At 40.6% G+C, this 22,942-nt stretch overlaps 1 protein-coding gene across 7 annotated transcripts in view; it reads left to right on the top strand.

Annotated features, from left to right (window-relative positions):
* TNFRSF19 (TNF receptor superfamily member 19) overlaps positions 1-22,942 on the top strand; it is a 98,106-nt gene that overhangs the window by 5,082 nt on the left and 70,082 nt on the right. For 3 of the 7 annotated variants that reach the window (XM_087436305.1, XM_087436304.1, XM_087436300.1), the window contains exons 2-4: positions 10,710-10,835; positions 13,418-13,520; positions 16,556-16,666. In XM_087436305.1, coding sequence (XP_087292431.1) covers positions 13,452-13,520; positions 16,556-16,666 — 180 coding nt within the window. In that variant the 5' untranslated portion in view covers positions 10,710-10,835; positions 13,418-13,451. Of the gene's footprint in view, positions 1-3,392; positions 3,521-3,848; positions 3,894-10,709; positions 10,836-13,417; positions 13,521-16,555; positions 16,667-22,942 lie in introns of those variants that run through there. The other 4 variants (XM_087436301.1, XM_087436302.1, XM_087436303.1 and 1 more) reach the window with 4 other exon arrangements.

Below are 22,942 nucleotides of genomic sequence, written 5' to 3'. Positions count from 1 at the left end.
ATTTTTGAGATGCTCACTCCCATTTATTAATTCATTCGACAAATTTTTAATGAGTACCTACTATGTGCCAGGCCCCGTGAACTAACAGACAAAATTCAGTATTCTCATGTAGCTTGCATTCTACTTAATTTTCCCAAGGAAAAGTGATTTACACTAGAAATTACTAGAAAGTCAAACAATTTTCCATTAACTTTTCTTCCAGTGAGCTAGCTTATCGCTGAAACTATTTTTAAAAGAAGTTTGTTACTTCATTAGTTCAACTTTTTTGGGAAAATGTTCTAAACAAATACACTTTGTATCAGCTTAGATATTGCTAAACTAGCTTCAGGAAACTGACCCTTAACATAATCCTAAAAACAACACATCTACCAAGATCCTCATAATAATTTGGCTTTTCCAATAAAAATTTCAACCCATTAATGATACTCAGTGTTTTCAAGGGAGAAAAATGCTTGTAGCCCTAATTCTAACCACCAATTTCCTTCTGAATGAACTTAGGAATCATATAATTACTTTTGTAACACTACTGGTGCTCAATTGTGGATCTGGGTTCTCATTCAGATACTGTCTCCAGACCATATAAACACTCAAAGTGAGGGGAAGTGGGGAGTATTTATTGAACTTAACCAGCCTCTTCTTTAGAGTAAGATGCAAGAAATAGCTAGGGTGCAGAGGTTCAGTGCTCTTTGTCCCCACTGTCACATGTCATTTCAATGATCATGTATTTACTGATGCTAGGCATTGTATGCCCTACAGAAGATGAACTGCTCCTAATCACAGCTGCCATTTTGTGAGCAGTTGCCATGTGCCAGGCCGTGAGCTAAGTGCCTTCAATACCTTATCTTATTTAACAACCGCCAATAAAACAACGCATTTTACAGGCGAAGAAACAGAAATTTAGGGAGGTTAAGTAACTTTTCCAAGGGCATGCAACTAGTGAATGGCAATTGGCATCCAAGACCAGATCCTCTGATGCCAAAGCCCGTGTGTGTTAACAATAGGGTCTCTCACGGGGGTGAGCTAACAGGCTGACTGGGAAGATCAACCAAATACACATGAAATGATACTAGAACTAATGAACTAATGATGTGTTACTGACTCTAAGTACAAAAGGAGGCCAGAGGAAAAAAGAGCATTTGGCTGAAGTTAAAGAGGGAGTTCCTGAGCTGGCAGATGAAATTCCACTCGGAAAACATTTACTGAACATTTGTGTGAATGTTGGATACTATCAGAGATACAAGTTCCAACAACATATGCCCTTTCTATGAAAGCAGTTGAACTCTTTGAGGAAGAAAGCTGAGTCACGGGTACTTATGACAGGGAGAATGTGGCAAATGCTGTCACTGTAGTAAGAAGGCCACAAACTTCAGAGAGACTCATGAGAGTAGTGGCTTTTGAGTTGGTCGTGAAATAGGAGTAAAGTAAGTAAGTAAGGAGTCAGAGAGGTAAGGGAAATAGGTGAGTACAGAGAGGAAGCTTAGGGCAAAGGGAAGGGCAAGTTCAGGGCACATTTGAGGCAAGGCATGCAGACCAGTTTGGCCAGAATATAAAGTGTGCGGTCTAGAGAGAAAGATAAGGCTGAAAATGTGGGTGGAGCCCAACATGGAAGTCTCTGAATGCTAATCCAAGGGGTATAGAAGCCATTCTTTACAATGAGGAACTCTTGTAAATATTTTAATTGGATAGCGACAGTGATGAAAGGCAGGAGGGAGCAGGACCGGCTGGACAGAGCAGCAGGGAGGGAGGTTTGAGGCGGTGGCAAATATTCAGGGGAAAGGTGGGGAGGGCCTGTAGTGCGGTAGAGGTGGCGGAAAGAAGAGGTAGAAAGGGTGAATGCGTGAGCGCTTACAAAGGAAGAAGCAATAATTCAGCTTAACAGAGATGTTCTGAGCATCCTACATGTTAGGCTCTGGGATATTAAGAAATTAAGATGTGCCCTCAGGAGACTAAAGTCTAGTTGGGGAAAGGAACCTAGACAAACAGATAACTTCAAGATAATCATGAGCACGTTAGTGAAGTTCGTGGAGTCTGTAATAGTCCTAGGCAACAGCTGACAGGCTAGGGGAATGTACACTTGCCTCGAGGTTCAAATAAGATAGTGTCTATCATTTGTAAATCATTTACAAATAAGTCATTACGGTGATTTATATTCTGGCCCTGTTAGATTTAAAGTAGACAACGTTGAGGTGTGACACTTGGGAATGATAATATTTTAATGTATTTTTCACAAGTACCTAGTACAGCACTATGGTGTTCTCAGTGTGGAATCACCAGATGTGATTATCAGTAATTAACGATAACAACTTATTCATTCATTCAACAAATATTCATTGAGGGGCTACTTTGGGCCTTGGAGTATAGAAAAGAAACAGGATTTGGTTCCATCCAAAGAGTTGGTTCTGGGAAAACAGAACCAACACATGAGAAACGGTGGCTGCCTCTGTGTACCAGTCATGCACGGTATCCTGCATGTGAAGGAACTTGCCCATTTAGTCACTCACTGGACAAATGAAACAATAATTGCTGACATTTCTATAGCATTCTACTGCTGAAAAAGCTTTTTTTTTTTTTAACGTACATGATTCTTTTACTTCTTCCAACAAATCTGCAAAATGGGCACTATTAGCTCCACTTCATAAATGCACAAACGAAAGGTTGGAAGTTTCAACACTTTACCCAAAGTACAAGTAACGACGCGGAGCCCAGGCTCTGTCCTCTCCGCACATCGCCAGCGACGTCCAGTTTGTGGAGTGACCCTGGGAGTTGGACTGGGCTGGTTCTAGCGTGGAGGAGGTGGGCACAGGCGTTAACTACGACACACCCCTGACCTCCAGAGGTTTCTGCCCAGTGAGCGAGCCTTGGGTGAATATCTGCTGGGAAAATGCATCCATGAATGAATGAGGCGGCTAGGTCACCAGAGCTAGGTCATCGTGATCTTGATTCACCGGAGCAAATGTGTCACCTCGTTTTCCGGAGGCCTTTCCTCATATGCAGAAGCGGCGTCTAGGTAGAATATGACCCGGCAAAGGGAAAGGCGCGAAGGTCCCGGGAAAATACGTCCAGGGTAGGAACGCAGGCTCCGTCCCTTCTGCGAAGGCAGTTCCCTCACACGAGCTCTCGGCGGTCCTGGTGTCCTCCCTCCCCCACCGCCCCAGGTCTGCCGCGGGGATGCTGTCACAGCTCCAGCAGCCGCGGGGGCCGGGCCAGCAGCGCCTCCCACGGTGGCTGGGAGAGCCGGGCGAGCGGAGCCGAGGCTGCGAGGGGGCGCCGCCGAGAGCCCAGGGGCGGGGGGCGGGCGGGGCTCCGGCGGTGGGCGGGCCCGGGCGGCGGCGGCCGTTGCCGGGCTACCGGAGAGCGCGGAGCGGGCGGCGCGGGGAAGCGCGCGGCTTGTGCGCCGCGGGGGGGGACCCGGACCTGCCCCGCGCCCGGTACCGCGCGCCGCTGGGCCTCCGACTCCGGCCCGGAGCTGCAGGGCAGGCCGGGGGGCGCGGCCTGCGGAGCCTCCCAGCTGACAGGGCAGGTGGGTGCCCGCTCCACCCGGGGCCCTGCGGCGCCGCGCGCGGTCCCTCGCCCCCGGTGATCCCCGCGGGATGCAAGCGCAGAGAGGAGGCGGCTGCATGTCGGAGGGAGGGGGCGCCTGCAAGGGCTGCTCGCGTGCAGAGGAGGGGGGCGGGCGGGCGGACTGAGTCGTGCGAGGCGAGCCCAGGGAAGGGGTGACAGCCAGGGGCGGCCGGGGAGGAGGCACCGGAGATGCTGGAGTTGTGGCTGCAGCAGCTGGAGGGACGAGAGGGTGTGAACGCCTCCCAGTCTCCGCTGACGATGGGAACGGCGGGACTTTGTCTTTCTGTCCAGGGATCTGGTAAATAGAGAATCTGCTTGTAAGGCAGACGTATGTAAGTATATACATAAATCTGCGTGGGGCTCGACGCCGGCCTTAAACGATTGTGCTCCCTTTCCTGCCCGGGGCACGTCCAACCCGCGCCGCGCGGGGAAACGCAGCCCCTGAGGGGCTCGCGCCCGGGGAGCGCTTCTCAGGAGGCAGCTGTCTGCAGGCCGGGGCTACCCATTTGTAGCTGAGCGGGTGAGAAGAGGACATTTACAAGATTTATAAGTAGTCCGTAAACATACTCAATCTGTGGAAAAAGCAAGTTTCGCAAATGTCAGCAGTATTTATTAGTACAGTGATGGGCGAAGCGTGTAATAGGTTAGAAAGGTCAGCTCACAGCCCCTGACAAGGTTCTGATGCCATTTCAGGGAATAGAAGTTTAGCTAATGTACTTTTGAAGATGAAGTTTGGAAGGACCAAAATTCAGTGATCTGTTTTGGTGGTAACGAACTATGCATCAAGCCTACCTTTACCATTGTAAGAAATCCGTGTCATTTTTTTTTTCATTTTAATAAAAAGATTCAATTTGCAAACAAACAAAACCATAAGCGTTGTGCTGGATATTTCTTCAGTTGAAACAATTTAACTCAAAATATTTATAAAGTCTAGTTTATACTCCAATGACAATTTCCTTTACTAGAAGATGATTTCTTTATATAAACAGGAAACAGTTGTTAAACCTGACTTATGCAAACAGAATTTATTTTAATGTTATTTCATGATCAGACACATATGCAAAAGGGAGGATAATATTGCATTAGTTCAGGATTTACTCAGTAGGTTTTCTGTTGTGCAGTTTCACCTTAAGGCATTTTTGCCAATGCTGCTTTCATGTAGTTTAAAAAGGTATTTTATTTCAAGCTCTGATTATTATCAAATTTAAAGATATAACTAGAGGGGGTGGGAATTGAGTGCTTCTGTGGAAGACAGTTTTTGACGTTATTATTCACAGAGATGTGGGTATTTAAAAAGAATATTTCTTTGCAGAATATTTATCAAGTTGTTCTGAAAATAATACAAAACATAGAAATGCAATTTCCTTTTCAGAGTGTTGCCTTTACATCAATACATAGTGCATTATCATGAGCTCTGTAAGTTCTTTACTTTTTAATCTATGAAAATGTCTTATGACATTTATTTTATTACCTAGGCCACATGGCTTTATTGACTTTAGAATTTTTTTTTCCATAGTTTCCATTGCTAACTCTGGGATGTTGTGTTAGCATTTATGGGACATTCATGGACGTTATTTGTTTCTTTGACGGGAGTGTCTTTTGACTCTGAGTCTAGGCTGGATCTTGAATTTGAAGTTAAGGACATATGAAGACTCTTTTTATGCACTTGAAATTGCAGTGTAAAGTGCCTTTTCTATCCAGAAGACTTTAATAAGGAGCATTACTAGTATTTAAGTAGCTATAAGAAGCTTTTAAAAAAACAGAAAATTAATTTTTTTTACTTCAGATGATCATGAGCTTTAATTTATACATACACGCATACACACACACATATATGAATGGAAAATGAATTGAGACGTAATAGTCACATGCTGTCCTTAATATATTAATTTAAGTATAACTATAGTGGTAATAGGTCTAATATATGAATCTAGGGCATGTTGAGGACTTGGGAAACACAAGTGAGGAGTTCTGCTAACACTCATGAGAAGAATTTGATTTTCCTTTTTCACCGATTTAAATCTCTGAACCCAAGCTTGACCCAATCCCCTGTGACCAGTTCCACTATTCAGAAATGAACACAACACAAACTAAAAACCGCAGGCATCTTTGATACGTGAAAGAAACCAAGTCCTTTCAAATCTGATGAATCAATATTTAAAGTCAAGCATTTAAAATTCTGGAAAAGGCCAACATGCTCTATCTGTGTTGACTACAGGTTGAATAAGAATACCCACCTTGAATAAATGTACACCCCCAAATAAATAGACAGCTGCTTGTGTGATAAGAGAGCCAAGAACAGTTAAATACATTTGTCTCATGGCAGCTGATTATTAACTGTTCATAGCCTCTTTAAGGTAACCTTCTAGCTGAAGAAAAAGAACAGTAAAGCAGTGTGAACACATTTCTTTTCATGATTTACTGGTTGAGCAGGGAGTTCATTCATCGTATTTTATCTGTCTAAAATGTTTACATTTAAAAGTAAGTTGTTTAAACAGTATTGGGTTATCTTCTAGTCCACACATCACAGTATATGTACCTTTAAAACTGAAGTTTTAAAACCTGGGTTTTAAAAAGAGAATAACCACCCATCAGCAATTATATAAGACAAAGGAACTTGTATATCTGAAGGTTAAATGTGATTTAGCCCCTCTTACGTCGGCTTAGATGGGTCTAATATGAGGAAATTCTAAAAGGATGGAGGCTACTTACACTGGAGAAGAAGACTACAAATGTTACAAAGAGTGGTTTTGGAATCTATCCAGACTTACTTCTACAAAACAAATGTAAACAGCTGTGTTTTAGACATGGTGATACGCTGTTCTCTTAAGATAGACTGTGTGGATCTTTGAGATCTTTTTAGTCCTTGACGTTGCAATTGCTCTTTTTGTGTTTTAGGATAGAGAAACATTTATAAATTGGGGGAAAAGTACCTCGGTTACAATATGCTTGTTGATTGAACATTTTGAGAACACTGACAGTGATTTTCCTAAGGCAAAGATGATAGGTCTACAACTCAGAGAAATAAAAAGAATTAGACTCAAAAAACCATATGCTAAGTTAAGTTCTGTTAAAAAAAAAAGATTATAGCTTGACAGTGAGTGGCCCCTAATGTTTTTGTACTTTGGGGGAATTGAAGATATTGTATTTGGCAACAGAACATTTTAAAGCTTGTAGAGCTTTTAGTTGAAAATATTTCATGATTTGAAAAAGGGAAATCATTCTCATTTCCCAGCCAACAACAACATGTATGTTTTTATTACAGCATACCTTTGTGAACTTCTTAGGCTACACAAAGGGCTGCCAACTCCACAATGTAGGAAGAATGATTTTCAGAATATAGTGGAATTGAAGGCTATGATACAGAATAGCTAGAGGCTAGGGGTTATTGTCCTGTTTGAAAATAGCAGTACCCTAAATTTCTAATTAATTTTTTATTTTCTTAGCATACGAAGTTGACATTATTTCTAAGCCATATATGATTACGTTCCACCGATAAAATGTAAAAGGCTGTATGTATAGCGTTGGTGTTACTTCCATGCTGATTTTATAAGTTGAAAGCGTGCCAGTTTACTTTAATGTTGATTTTAAAAAAATATTTCAGCCTCTTGCATATTGGAAAAATGTATGACTTGAATGTAGCTTCATTACATAATGTTAATACAGTTTTACTAGACAAAAACTGTTACCTACTGCATGCACTGCATGTTGGATAATAAATCAAATGGCTTTTAAGGGATGGAAAAGTAAAGAAAATGAAATAATTTATTCTGAAAAAAATTATCCAGATTATTTGAATTATTCTAAGATTCATACGTTTTGGTCATCTACAAGATCAAAAATAAAGATCATTCTCAGAAAGGTCACTGAATTGTTAAAAAGAAAGATGCAGACAAGATCTTCCTCCTTAGTGATCTCTGTCAGTGTTATAGCGCTATATTCAAGGAATGGGGTCCTGACCTGAACTGTGTTCTAACAGAGTAACTTTTATTTCAATCTTAAGTTATTATTGTACATATTTTTCACATATGTTGTTTTAGCTCTTGCAAAAATCCTGAGTAAAATGTTATCCCTAGTTAATGAATTTCTTCATTCATTCAGTATGTATTGAGCACATGTTTTGGGTGAGTTACAGTTCTAGATCGAAATCATAGTTCTTGTCATTAAGTTCTCAAACGCTAATTGGTGGTAAACTCAAATGGCTTGATTGGTGATAAAATGAAGAAAGGTGACAATAAAGGGAGTGGTGGCAACTGGAGCACTAGGAAGTGTATGTTCTTCTATGAGAGACAAGCGATGCTCAACTGAGCTCATGTTGCCTCGATGTGGGACTCATGGTTGCCAGATTTTCTAATTTTTCAAGAAAATTCTTCGTTTTTAATTTTAAAAACTTATTTTAAAAATTAAGTACTGTGGTGATGAAGAAAATAATGCTGCAGGCAAGATGCAACACAATGGCTACAAAGAACAGTAACCAGATAATTATGCCATGAGATAGAGGGGAGTCCAGGGTGCTATGGAAGCACGAAGGAGAGGTGCCGTGCTAGACTTAGGGAGACCCCAGAGGAACTTGGACAGATTGGGGCAGGCATGGTAGATGAAGGCATAGTACACAGGAAGGCCCCAAGGCAGAAGAGGGGTGCAGTTGAGGGAATTGTGAGTTGAAACACCCACTGTGGTTTGGAACCCAGTGTTCTGCCCAGCCAGTAAGAGATGAAGCCTGGGGCTGTTCCTCCCCAATGGGGCTCCTATCGACTGCCACTTCATTGCCTGTTGACATCCCAGCGCAGGGCTTCATGATGTGGACAAGGAAGTGGAAAGGGTATGCATTTCAGCACTGTTGGATTTATCCCCTTTAGAGGCTGGCCAAGAGGACACATCCTGTTAGTTACCATTTATTCAGATGGGCAGGCTGAGCAGCTCAATTGGATAAGCAGCGGCTTTCTGCGCAGCTGAACGATGTTTGCCAGCTCTGCGCTTTAGGCTCCTGTCTCTCCTGTTGTGCTTGCCTGGTTCTCCTGACACTCCCCCCTGCTCGATATTGTTGAAGAGCAGATGTGAGGCAGAAGTTCCTACTCCTAAAACACAGTAAACCAGGCATTATTAGTCTTCTCCTCATTGCTTAGCTGGGGCCAGTTTCTCTGCGCAGGTTTTGTAAAAATGGATGCTATGTTGTTGGTAGACGTTGTCTAGTCTGGATATTTTGACAAGCTATGAAAACCCTAGTGGACCCATCGTACATAATCTCAATAATTTGTCTATTTTGTGCTTGATAAGTCATCCTCAAGTAAATAGAACAGTGAATATATAAAAGCATTTTTCTATCTGGGCCAGACTCTGAATGTCCAGAAGTTAAAAACATTTTCAGTAAATACCTTGTTATTGCCTTATTTTTGTTTCAAATAGTATTACTTAAACACTTGTTGTTTCATTAAATTTTCCTCTTTTTTTTTGAATGCCACAGCATTTCATAAAGTATTTCATTTTATTCTGGGAAATTCAAGGTCACGATTATAACGTTCCACCAGCTAAATTGTTTATTTCTGAATACCCCTTAGCCAGGCTGTAATAAAAGACATTTAGGAGATCCCACCCTCCCTGCTGAACGGGGCCCTCCACATACACCCATGTAGTGTCCTCCCCCAGCCTGGCACTGCCTCCTTCAGGTACCTATACCTGTTTAATCAAAGTTTGTTGAATAAGTGGATAAATCATTAGATGTATCATTTTGTTATATAGTGTTGGTTTTGGTGATGTAGACCTCTCTGCCAAATGGAAGGGCTCTTGGATGCTGCCCTGGGGTAGGATACAGCCCTACGTCACCCTGGCAGAATGGCTGAGACCCGTGTTTTGGAGTCACCAGGCATGAATTTGATTTGGTTTCCACCCTTTCTGGTACATGTTTCCTTTGCCCCTCAGCTTTCTCTCCCATCGTATGGGGATAAATATCTACTTCAGAGTGTGGTAGTAAGGAAAAAAGTTATACTTCTCATAAAGCCTTAACACAGCGCTTGATGTTATAAATGCTTCATTCAAACTTTGGGTTGATTCTTAGTCTTTGAATGCTTTCTGCGGGCCTGTGCGTCTAAAGGTCTAAAACATGACCTGCCACTCGATTGTGACCATCTGAATAATGTCTCATGTTTGTCTAATAGGCTGTAGTCTTCAAGGACTGTCACATACATTGGATCATTTGATCCTCGATAATATCGTTAACAGTGACAGCAATCCTTGCTGACACGTACATAGCACTTATTGTGGGCCAGAAACAGTTTATATCAGTAAACTTTCCTGTGAGTGCTTTACAGTTGTTAAACTCACTTACGCCTCACAGCGATTTCAGCAGGCAGGTACCATCACTATGCCCAATTTAGAGGTGATGAGCCTGAGACTCGGGTTAAGTACCTTGTCCAAGTTCACACAGCTGATAAGTGGTGTTCTCAAGAACAACAGCAACAATAGCAACATCAGCAACCATCCCTCGTTGATGAAGCTTTTCTTCTGTTCCAGGCACTGGCTAGGCACTTTATGCGCATTATCTCAGTTAATCCTCGCCACACCCCTGTGAGATAGGTTCTGTTTTTGTCTCTACAGATGTGTGTCTCAAAGTGACGTTGCTAAGAAATGGAGCTGAAAACCCAGGGGTTCTGGCTGCCATTTTCCTCTGACAGTTCTCGATAAAACCTAGGCTTTTTTTTTACCCATATTGAATTTACATGCAGAAAACTATTCGAACTTGACTTTAGATCATCCCAACTGCTGTCAGGACAATCTACCCAGTCTGAGTTATTTCTCCGTCTCTTGGTATAAAAAGCCAAGCTAAAAGAGAAGTCACAGAAAAGAGAAGTGACATATTTTAGTGGCACATTTTGATCTCCAGCTCCCCATGTAAGAAATCTTCTGCAGAGAACTGCCTCCTTTTTTTAAAGTGAATTGGGATTTTTAAAAACACATCACTGTATTATTTAATCCTGTCTTGTCTGATGCACTTAATGCCTTGGAGGTGTACTAAGATAGTTTGTACATATGTATGTCTGAAATAGAGTATGTCTGAAATAGAGTGTTTATTCTATTCACCACAGAAGAATTAAGTCTATGTGCAGCCAAACCTCACTTGTGTTCCACAATATCGTCTTCACTGTTTTCAGCTTCTTCATTCACTTAATTGATTCAGCGGACGTTCACTGAGTGGCTTTATGTGCCAGGCACCATGCTAGACACAGGAGTGCAAGAGGAGTAAGGTGGGGTCCCATTTTAATGGAGCGTACAGTCCGGTGAGTAAAGATGGCATACAGATAAGCATAACTGCTCTGCAGTATGATAAATACTGCACGTGAATGTAGACAGGGCTTTAGGGCCATAGGGAGCAAGTCTTCACTGTGCTTGGTCGTGGACACCTCTCAGCAGGGTGACAGTTGAGCTGGTTCTTGGAGGGATTCAGTAGGAGAAAGGCTCTCCAGACCAACGTTACAGTCTGTGCAAGAGGGCAAGGTCACGAGTGTTCAGCGGAAACGAGCGTGTCTGAGTGTGGCTGAGCTGGATGGGCAGTGAGGGCAGTGACCGGTGATGAGACAGGCAGGCCAGCGGGTGAGACTATAAAGGGCACAGGTGCCAAGCTAAGGAGTTTAGAAAATAATTTGCGGGGACAAACTCATTCAAGCTAGTCAGTTTAACATGTGTGTTGGGGGAATAATACAAGTCAGCAATAGGGTATAGTTCCATTAATGTCTTTCTACTCTATCATCTAAAAAAAAAATCTCTTTGTGATGCAAAAATTATAGTACTTTAGTTAATTTTCTCCTTTCTGTGGTAGTGTTTATGTGGTTTTTATCTCATCATCTCTTTTAATTTATAAGCTTTTAAAGAAGGACCATATCACTTAACCTTTTTGCCCCAAGAACATTATATGTAAATTTTTTTCATTACTGAAATATTTACATTATAAAGAATTTTTAGGAAAAAGGGGAAAAATTTCACCCAGAATGCCACAGTATGAACATAAAGATTGGTAATATTTTGGCATATTTATTTTTGTACATAAAATAGGTGTATCTTACGAAGTCAGCATCATATTGCCATGACTTGGAACTTGGTGTGCATGTCAGTGACTGCCTGTGTACGAAGATGCTGCAGGATTTGTCCGCTTCCACGGGAATTAGTACAGAATCCTAGTAGAGTATTCAGTCCCAACTTGTTGCTCAATTAGTGTGCGCACTGACTGACTTTATCAATGTCTTTTTTCTCATATTTTGTGTAAATGTTTTGGTATTTATATCCTCTTTTCCATATTAGTTTAATTCCACATAGACCTTATGTTTTTTACTTTTAAGAATTAGCACATTTTTAAAAATTTAGGACCATGTTGAGAAAGATAACCTGAAGCATACCTTTCACAGAATGTGATTTTCTCTGCCGACCCCAGTCCTGTGTCTACACAATCAGCAAGCTGCGTGCTTGGGTAATTGCTGGATGATTTTGACATATGCAAGGGGAAAAAAAAGCTATGACCAAGAAGCTGGAAAAGCAGAAGGAGTTGTTTGAATTCATTCAAAATGGGTCCTTCATTCAACAATGTAAAAATGGTCTTTCATTGCTCTGAATCTTGGCCCTGCTCAGGCAGCTGAAATGACCATCGGGCTGTACAGCTCCAGCCTGTGTTCAGGCGCACCCTGGTTGGCTGCCTGGCCCACAGTTGAGAGAGCAGCCTGCCAGCTCTACTTCCTCTGCTGTTATTGTTATTGTTTTTCTAGAGCTATTTGGCTCACGGTTCCGGTTCTCTGCTCTGGTTTCTTTCTAAATAGGCAGATTATCCACTCTAGGTCTCTGTTAGTTTTGGAAGATTCTACTCTTAAGGGGAAATTGAACCGTTGTTTCTTTGCCTGATAGATAGAGCCACTGGATGAGTCTTCTCTCTCTTTTTTTTTAAATAAATCTCTTCTCTTGACATTGTGTGGATCTGTAAAAAAACAACCAGATTTGTGTCTACATTTTAGATCATTTCTGGTGAAGATCAAGAGGCTTGGATTATCTTTTATTGAAATGTCAGATTAGTGCCTCCAGTTTCATCACTTGTAAATGATTTTTAGATGTTTTTAAATGAATGCTTATTTTTCTGCTAATATAATTGCACTGTGCTGGTTTGGGGAAGAATTCACAAATTGCCAAATGTTAGCTATGTCTGCTTTTTATTGGAGCTGAAGGCCCAAGATCCAGGCATACCATTTTTATTCAACAGAGCAGATGGTTTTGCAGAGTATATGTGACACTGGGGCCAATCCACTTGGGTTTGCATCCAGCTCTGCCTCCTACCAGCAATGTGACCTTGGGCAACTGACTCAGCCCTCTCTGAGCCTCAGTTTTCCCATCTCCAAAATGGGGATAACGATAGTATCTACTTTCTCAAGTAGTTGTGGAGGTTAAATCAGTTAACATGCTGAAAATAGTACCTGGCACCTAGTGCTCAGCACGTGTGGTTGTTTTATCACTATTGTTATCCTCTTGGCACAGACTAAACCCATATAAATGGAAGGTTTGTGTAGTCACTGTTCGAATGTAATTCTCTACTGGGTGAAGTAGATTGGACACTATAGACAGCTGGCTAGAAAATAAAGGCATGTATAGCCTGGGAATTCAGAGCCAGTAGGAGTTTTGCATGTAGTATGTAAGTAGACAAAGCTTCAATTCTCATAACCTAAATTTTTAAAGAATTACATATTATTTCCCTATTGTATCTTTTTTAAAGGTGATTCCTTTTAAAACAGAATGATATTACCTAGAATATCTAGCAAATGGTAAACAGAGTAAATAGAGAGACCACTAATGTTATTAATGTTAACTGTATCTTCTTATCTTATAGAACTCTGCAACAGTAAATATATTTAATAAGAGCAATGGCTTTAAAAGTGCTACCAGAACAAGAGAAAACATTTTTCACCATTGTAGTTTTACTAGCCTGTTTGGTAAGTCAACTCTTTATTTTCATAAGAATGTGGTGAAAGAATTTATATAAGTAGTGCCAAAACTATTTCCTATGTCTAATCCCATATTTAAAAACTTTTTCAAATTGCATGTTATCATTGTTACATTTAATTAATAAGTCAAAGATTGCTGCTGGGTCTGGACATTTGTAACAATTGTTGAAATTATTTTATTTAAATTTAGATGAAGTCATAAAATGGCAGTGTTCCTTGTAGCCCCATGGCAATGCTACCTTGGGTTTACAGGCATATGTCTCTCGCAACACTTCCTAAACCCTAACAAGACCATCAATTCTAATTCGGAGCCCATGACTTACACAGTTTGTGAAGAATTTAGAATCAACTCTTTTTTGTGAGGAGGATTGAGCCTGAGCTAACATCAGTTGCCAGTCCTCATCTTTTTTCCTGAGGAAGAGTGGCCCTGGGCTAACATCCGTGCCCATCTTCCTCTACTTTATGTGGGACACTGCCACAGCACGGCTTGACAAGCGATGCGTCAGTCTGTGCCCAGGATCCAAACCTGCGAGCCCCCCGGGCTGCTGAAGTGGAGTATGCACACTTAACCACTACATCACTGGGCCGGCCCCCTAGAATAGATTTTTAAAAGAGCTATTATTATTATTATTTTGTGTGTGTGTGTGTGTGTGTGTGAGGAAGATCAGCCCTGAGCTAACATCCGTGCTAATCCTCCTCTTCTTGCTGAGGAAGACCGGCTCTGAGCTAACATCTATTGCCACTCCTCCTCCTTCCCACCCCCCCCGCCCCCAAAGCCCCAGTAGATAGTTGTATGTCATAGTTGCACATCCCTCTAGTTGCTGTATGTGGGATGTGGCCTCAGCATGGCCGGAGAAACGGTGAGGTCGGTGCGCGCCCAGGATCCGAATCCGGGCTGCCAGTAGCGGAGCACGTGCACTTAACCGCTAAGCCACAGGGACGGCCCCAAGAGCTGTTATTTTTATATAGTTATTTATATCCTTCTTGCTTCCAAAAAGCATTCATTACAGACGGGTGGAGAATTTTAATGTTTGAAAGCTTGAGACAAAGGATCTATGAAGGTGTTCAGAAGAATTGAAACTTATTTAATCTGGAGATATAATCATGATTTACAAATATCAAAAGAATTATTTACACTGAAGGCAGTCCATAAAGTCTTTTTGGAAGACAAAGTAAGAGGAAATGGGGTCAAATTGGAATCTGAGATTCAGGTAGATATAAGGAAAGCTTCCTTTCTCTCAGTTAAGATTGTTAAACATTGGAATAAATGGTCTAGGAGGGAGGTTGTGGAATTTCTTTCTCAAAGCGATTACAGTCTCTCTGCCGTAGAAGGGAGTCTCCTGCCTCTCTTAAATAAAATCAGGCTCCTCTCAGATTGCTAGTCAAGGGGGGTTAAGAGAGGTGGGAGGAGATTATAAGACCTTTAGCCCCAAATCACGTTCTAATCCTAAATCCTGCCTTGAACTCTCCCTCCTGCCTGCTGTAGAGGTCAAGGCTTTGGTTTTATTTAAGGAGACTGGCAGACATCATTACAAATACTCCTGCTTAAAGGCGGAGGTAGTTTGTGCTAAATAATTGCTCATTATTATAACCATCAAAAACAATTTTTGTGGGGGGCTGGCCCCGTGGCTTAGCGGTTAAGTGCGTGCACTCTGCTACTGGCGGCCCAGGTTCGGATCCCGGGCGCGCACTGACGCACCGCTTCTCCGGCCATGCTGAGGTGGCATCCCACGTACAGCAACTAGAAGGATGTGCAACTACAACATACAACTATCTACTGGGGCTTTGGGGAGAAAAAAGGGAAAAAAAGGAGGAGGATTGGCAATAGATGTTAGCTCAGGGCTGGTCTTCCTCAGCAAAAAAGGAGGAGACTTGGCATGGATGTTAGCTCAGGGCTGATCTTCCTCACAAAAAAAAAAAAAAACAATTTTTGTGTGCCTTTGTGTGATAGACATTATACATAGCAACAGTCTCTTTACCCGCAATGCTTCCTCAGGTTTTCAGCTTTCATTAGTCAGGAGTGTTGCTGAGGGCACGCCTGCTTACCATAACAGGTGGAACTGAATGTCGTCACCAATCGGAGATTCTATTAATACCAACATTTTTTATGAAATACTATCTGTTAAGAAGCAGATAAACACACTTTTGTAGGATGATAATGTATAAGTGAAGTTACTGTTTTCAGATAAAATAAGATAAAAAGGCCATTATTTTGGAAAATAATTTACAGCCTCTGTTTTTGCCAAAGTAGATAATCTTTCCATTTAAGTCCTATGCTGTGAACCAAAGTGTATAGTTAGGTCCCATTTAAATGGTCATCAGTAAGAATGTAAGTTCATATTTATGTGGCGCTTTTCCTTTGAAGAGTTCAGAGAATATGGCCGCTATTGTCATCTTCATTATCGTCAAGAATTTTATTGATCTCATGATGTTCAGATAATATTTTTTGAAAGACGAACTCTAAGTAAATGCACTTCAACTGAAAAAGATCGAAACTTCTACATCAAAACTATGTGGCCGATATGTCTAAAGGATAATAGCAAAGTTCTTGTAGCTATCCTAATTGATTCCATTTATTTATTTATCTAATTCATTACCCTGAAGTATGTTTATATTTCTTGAAGATCAAAAAACATTGTTTTAAATCCAGAATTTTGTAGGTTGCAAAAGGGTCTTGCATGACTGTTCTTTTACACGTCCTCTGCTAGAACAGAGAGCAGCTCTAAGTCATGTCTTACTTTGGATACTCAGAAGAGTACCAGAGGAAGATGGTGATTAATCCCAAGAAAAAGGGAGACCTCATTCAGGGGCCACAGAGAAGAATCAGGCTTATTGATCTGTTTGTTCCACTGACTTATTCAGAAAGCGTTTTTTCTTCCTAAAGTGAAAATTCAGTTGGGCTCACTGTGAATTAATGTTTACATTCAGTGATTGTGTGAATAATACTGATGATATTGTTCCTTTCTTGCAAAAAATTTAATTAACTTACTTTACAATAATGTTTTGTGAAACATTTTTTTCAGGCATGTGAAGTGATTTGTGAAACAGGAGACTGTAGACAACAGGAATTCAGGGATCGGTCTGGAAATTGCATGCTCTGCAAGCAGTGTGGGCCAGGCATGGAGTTGTCTAAGGTAGATATTGGATGCATGGTAAAGTTGTTGGTCTGTGTTTTTAAAATGCCTTCTTTTTTAGCTAAGTTCTCTTAGATAATTACTAGTGAAGATATGGACACCATGACAGAAATCTTGGTTCATTATGTCACGTTAGCCAAATATTACACAATTCCCTTTGCAATACTTTTTTTTTTCTTCTTTTTTTTGGTGAGGAAGATCAGCCCTGAGCTAACATCTGATGCCAATCCTCCTCTTTTTGCTGAGGAAGATTGGCCCTGGGCCAACATCCGTGCCCATCTTCCTCTACTTTTTTTTTTTTTTCATATGGGACGCTGCCACAGCATGGCTTGACAAGCGGTGCGTCTGTGTGCACCTGGGATCCGAACTTGCAAACCGAGGGCCACTGAAGTGGAATGCGCGCACTTAACCAGTGCACCTCCGGGCCGGCCCCCCCTTTTCAATACTTTTGATTCATGTATCTTACTGAGATAAAAGAATAGATTCTAATAACCAGAATTCAATAGATGTCACTGTTTTATATAATTTAGTGTTTATCATATTTCACTGAAGGAATATAACTTTTAAGGTTTATTTGCATTAATTAAAAGAATCAATATTCTACTAAGGATTTAAAAACAAAGCATTGATAACAGAAAATGGTAATACTACCGTTTACTGGGCCTTCTTTTTCTTAAAATGAATGTGACCATTGTCAGGAAGTAGAGCCCAGCGATGTCTTAAGTAACCATCCTCCAAGGAAGCAGTTCTTTTCCAAACCAGGGTTTTGAACATTCCTTTGACGATGCAATTATTATTAATCTCCCCATGTTGAGTGTATATTACTCTCAGAAGCATTTGAAGTATATTCATTTTAACCAGTATTTGTTGAGAAGCAGTGTGTTCTAGGGCCCATTTCAGAGTCTTGGATGTTCTTGAGGCCTTTCTTTCTTGTGAGCGTGTTCAGAGCTATACATCCATTTGCTTTGTTTTCTGACCTTTTGAAGATGTTACTAGATGGGGAGAATTGATGTATCCTTTTGTTCTAAATAAAGCATCAAAGTCTTCCTGTTAGAAAAGGAACAAAAGATTTTTCTTTTTATTTAAAGTGACTTTTAAATGAGAAGTCCTTTTTCCCTACAGACTGCCATTATTTAAAGTTGAGTCTTGTCATTCATAGATTTTGATCAATGATCTGCAAACAGCAGGAAACAAAGAATTATGCATTCCAGGAGTAATTCCTGGAGAATGGCCTCTCTCTGCTTGTTGTGTTAAATAAGTAGTGGCTTTCAGGATCTTGGTTGACTGTAGCATCTCAGCTGATATTTTTCAGTCCCTGTCGATTGTAAAGTAATGTGCATTTTCAGACATAAGTTCTCCTATGTTAGGTGTAAAAAGATCCTTTATAGCTGCTCTGCATACCTCGGATCAGTGAACAAAGCAGTTAAAAATGCAATAGTGCCCAAGAGGAAAATAGATGATGATGTTTCTACCCCTCAAAGAAGAAGAAAAGTCCTTCTTTTCCCAAATCTCTATGGAAATCTGAATGAAACTTCACAGAATCTAAGGGATGAGTAAATTATTTCTGAGAAATGGCTCCCAAATTTTCATCCTTTGACTCTAGGAAATGTAACCTCAAAATATTTTCTGGAGAATCAGACAAGGAGATGAAAGTCCTATCTGCTCTAATATTTTTTTATGTAAAAAATCTTCTGAGATTATCTCTAATAACAATTTCTGTATTTCATAACTTCCCATGGATATCCAGAAGAGATATTTTTTCTCTTAGGTAGCAGTTTTCCCCAAATATTGAAACAACCGTCCAACCCTGTTACATTGAAAGCAATCAAAGGGAAACAATCTGAATAATTCTGCCTTTGTATACTTATTTTATTTATTAATATTTCCATTTCAATATTTACTATCATTTTCTTCATTAAAAAAAAAGGCCGGGACAAATCAAGTGAGAAAGAATAAAAGTAAAGGTAATGATGTCACTGAAAAGTTAGATTCATAAGACCCACTGAGATGCACAGATGTTACGAGTGCGTACCGTGTTCCTGGGTGGCTTGAGGTGTCCACCTGGAGGACAGACGGTCAGCTCCTTCAGCTTTTCATCCTTAGTACCCAAACAGCGTGCCTGGCTCCCGACAGACACATAGTCTGTCTGTGCCGAAGGAGTAAACAAATCAGTCCACCTCAGATAGTTTTTGGAAAAAAAAGTGACCCTTAAATCTAGTAATGAATTTGTGTGTGTGTATTATAAATAATATTTTTCCTAACTCTTTTATCTTGGTTTTAGCTCATAGTAACTAAAATTAGCAACTGAGCCTTGCTTATGCTCTAAGATGCAAAACAGAAGAGAGGCAAAGGTGGAAATCCAAGCCACAATGAGATGTCACCTTACAGCTGTTAGAATGGCCATCGTCAAAAGGGTGGAAAATAACAAGTGTTGGCGAGGATGTGGAGAAAAGGGAACCCTTGTGCACTTTGGTGGGAATGTAAATTGGTACAGCCGCTATGGAAAACAGTATGGAGGTTCCTCAAAAAATTTAAAATAGAACTACCATATGATCCAGCTATTCCACTGCTGGCTATTTAGTGAAAGAAAATGAAAACACTAACTGGAAAAGATATCTGCACCCCATTGTTCATTGCAGCATTATTTACAATAGCCAAGATATGGAAACAGCCTAAGTGTTCATCGATGGATGAATGGATCAAAGAAATGTGGTGTGTGTGTGTGTGTGTGTGTGTGTGTGTGTATAGTGGAATATTATTCAGCAATAAAAAGAATGAAATCTTGCCATTTGCGACAACATGGATGGACCTTGAGGGCATTATGCTAGGTGAAATAGTCAGAGAAAGACAAATGCAGTAAGATCTCACGTACATGTGGAATCTAAAATAAACAAAAAAACCAAGCTCATAGATACAGAGAACAGATTGGTGGTTGCCAGAGGTTGGGGGCAGGGTGCAAAATGGCTTACGGGGGGTTAAAAAGTACAAACTTCCAGCTATAAAATGAATAAGTCATGAAATGAATGTACAGCATGGTGACTATAGTTAATAATACCATATTGTGTATTTGAAAGCTGCTAAAGAAGTAAATCTTAAAATTTCATCACAAGGAAAAAAAATTGTAACTATGTGTAGTGATGGATGTGAACTAGACTTATTGTGGTGATCATTTTGCAATATATAAGTATGTCAAGTCATTATGTTGTAAATCTGAAAGTAATATGTGATATATAAATTATATTTAAATTTAAAAAAAGAGAGAGAGGCAAAGGATTCAAACACACCAATGGAAATATAAATATTATTTTTATTTCCCAGTTAGCTAATCAAGGCAAAGAGCTTGAGGTTTTTATAAGCAATTACTTTGGGGCTAGAGATTTCTATACTGTCCATTCATGAATTTGCAGTTTTTTTTTTCCAGGCTGCCTTTATTAAGTCTATAGCGATAGCATACCTTTCCGAGGAAAGGAAAGTAAGTTCTGAGTGTATTAAAATCAGATAAATCACTGAACAAGGATATTCAACTGGTTAATTATGACTTCCAGGCTTTACAAATCCAGGGGAAATTTATTCTTTTGACTAAGACTAAGCTTTTTTTAAAATTTTCAGACAACTCCATTTATAAATAATCTAGTTGCTTTTTACTTGAAATACTAAATATGTAGTCAGAGGGGGTACCTGTTAATTTGTAATGAAACGAATCAGTCTGAGAGCACTCACCTTTTTAACTGAGGCTGACTGTTTTTGTTACCTGTGGCGTTTGAAATTTTGAAAGCATAATAAATAGTAAATTTTTTGTGTGTGTGTGAGGAAGATCAGCCCTGAGCTAACATCCATGCCCATCCTCCTCTTTTTTTGCTGAGGAAGGTTGGCCCTGAGCTAACATCCATGCCCATCTTCCTCCACTTTATACGGGATGCCGCCACAGCATGGCTTGACAAGTGGTGCGTTGGTGCGCACCTGGGATACCTGTGAACCCCCGGCCACTGAAGCGGAGCGTGCACACTTAACTGCTTGTGCCACCAAAAGTAAATATTTTAAGGTTAGTTATCAACAAGTAGAAAGCTGGATCAAATTATTGATATCCACAACTAAAGTTTTCTTTAAAACTTTTTAAAAAAGTGTATTTTCACCAGATGTAAAAGCTTTCAAATCACCTTTATTCTAACATTATTATTTTACTTGTCTTACTGTACTAAACGTAGCTGAAAACCTCTGTCCATTTTCTAATATCGTGTCCCTCTATCTAAAATAACAAACGCTGGGTCATGAGAGTCTTTGAATTACATGTGCCTGCGTCTTAAAACTGAAGCTTGGAAATAACTTCGGGTAAGCAGAGACAGTTAAAATTTCCATCTGTGGTTTTATTACTCCTAATTATTATTTTGGGGGGAAGACATTCAGTTCTATTTTTTCTCAAGGTGTGTGTGCTTGCTTTCCCATTGTTAGGGCTCTACCATATAAAACATGTAGTTGGGGCTGGTGGGAGCTGCTGGAACAGCCTTCCTGGAGGTGGTGTGCCCTTTGGCAGACCTGTGGTATGTGGTCAGTGGTTCCCCCAACCTCTTTTCATTTTCTTTCAATTATTAGATTGTAAGAAGTCCGCACAGAAGCTCCAAGTTCAGTAATAGCATTGTTGCTTATTTAAATTGATACCCCTTCATTCTTTTGCCACTTTTTAAATGATTACTTATTTTAACCTTTCACTCTGCATACTTTGGGTTATATTTGTCTAAAGGATGTCCCGTAACATAACAAATATGTATTAGCTCTCAAATATGTCTTTAATTATTATTCTGTAATACATATCACGCAACCAAAATAGCTAAACAAATTAGCTGATGTTTATTATAGTGAGCCAGGTTCCATGTGATCCTTATATGTTAAATAATGGAATCCTTACAACTTGTGTCTTAAATAGGGAGTAAAACTACCTTGTTTCATAGATGGGAAGACTGAGGGACAGATTAGTTGATCTGTCCAGTGTCACCCTGAGTAAATGGCTGCCAGTGAGTGCTGGGGGAAGGTGGTGGAGCCACTTGGGGGTCATGATCTGTTTCTCATTGTGAGAATGCTCTGGTGCAGCACTGTCCAGTAGGACTTGCTGTGATGGTGGAAATGGTCCGTATCTGTGCCATCCAGTATGGGAACTACTAGCCTCTGTAGTTATCAAGCACTTGAAATGTGGCTAGTGTCACCAAGGAATTGGATTTTTAATTTTATTTCATTTTAATTAATTAAATTTCACCATATGAGGTGATGGCTATTGTATTGGACAGTGCAGCTCTAGAATGATGAACTTTCCTCCAGAAATTGTGGCTTAGGACCAGCTTCTGAAAGAAGAGGTGTCCAAATCGTGTGGATCTAATGCCTGTGTAGGGCAGAGCTGCCTCCCGGCCAGCCTTCTCCCTCTCCCTTCTCTGAGCCGCCCTCCGCCTGGCCGCTGGCTTCCACACAGCCACCTGTTTCTGTTCCTCCACGGCCCTGTTTGGCCTTGCCAAGTGGAGCCATCGTTGTGTCACCCTCTGTGTCGCCTCTCGTGCCATCCTGAGCAGTCTCATCTCATCAGCTCTTCACGTTTCCAGTTCCCTCCCTGAAAGCCCCAAACATCATCTCCTCTCATTTAGGTTCTTTTCAGTAATTCAGCTTAATTAGTAGTTTTCCTCCATCTTCAGCAAAATGTATGACAGGTCACTGAGCCATTTGGAATCTGTTTTGAGAATTTTATCCTATTGAGCCCTATTTACTCTCTCTCTGCCACTGCAGGGTTTAGCTTTTTGCAAGTTTATGAGAAAGATAATTGATATTGTCTTTTTCCTATTTCTGAGGCAAAAATACAAACTATTGTTTACATTACTCCACGAGTAGTACATACTGGGCATTTTGAGCCATGCATGTGCGTAGCAGTGTTACAGGGCCATCCTTTCGGCTCATGGAAACAAACAGCGTTGCAATATGTGGGAGAAGATGATTGTTGTTTTCCTAAAGTGACCGCATTAGACTTTTAATTCTTACTGTCTAGAATTTGCCCAGCCACGGTCCTCCTCCTCACCGAGTTTTAATGCCAACAATGTGCTTTTAACATGATCGCCTCCCAGCAGTAAATCAGGAAACTAGTTTTTGCATGAACCACTTGAAACAGACTTCAAGTCTCTGGCACAGTTTTCAAAGTAAGCTTTTCTAACCAATTATTGGGATGACTTTAGTTAATGTGAAAAAATTAATTCTTGTAAACAACAGCATACTTCCCTCCACATGGGTGCATGTCGGCTTTAT

Source organism: Ceratotherium simum, chromosome 10, assembly GCF_057802395.1.
Source record: "Ceratotherium simum simum isolate JZ-2026a chromosome 10, ASM5780239v1, whole genome shotgun sequence".
Classification (NCBI taxonomy): Eukaryota; Metazoa; Chordata; class Mammalia; order Perissodactyla; family Rhinocerotidae; genus Ceratotherium; species Ceratotherium simum.
The sequence above is the reverse complement of the archived record's forward strand: the minus strand, read 5'-3'. Positions and strand labels throughout refer to the sequence as shown.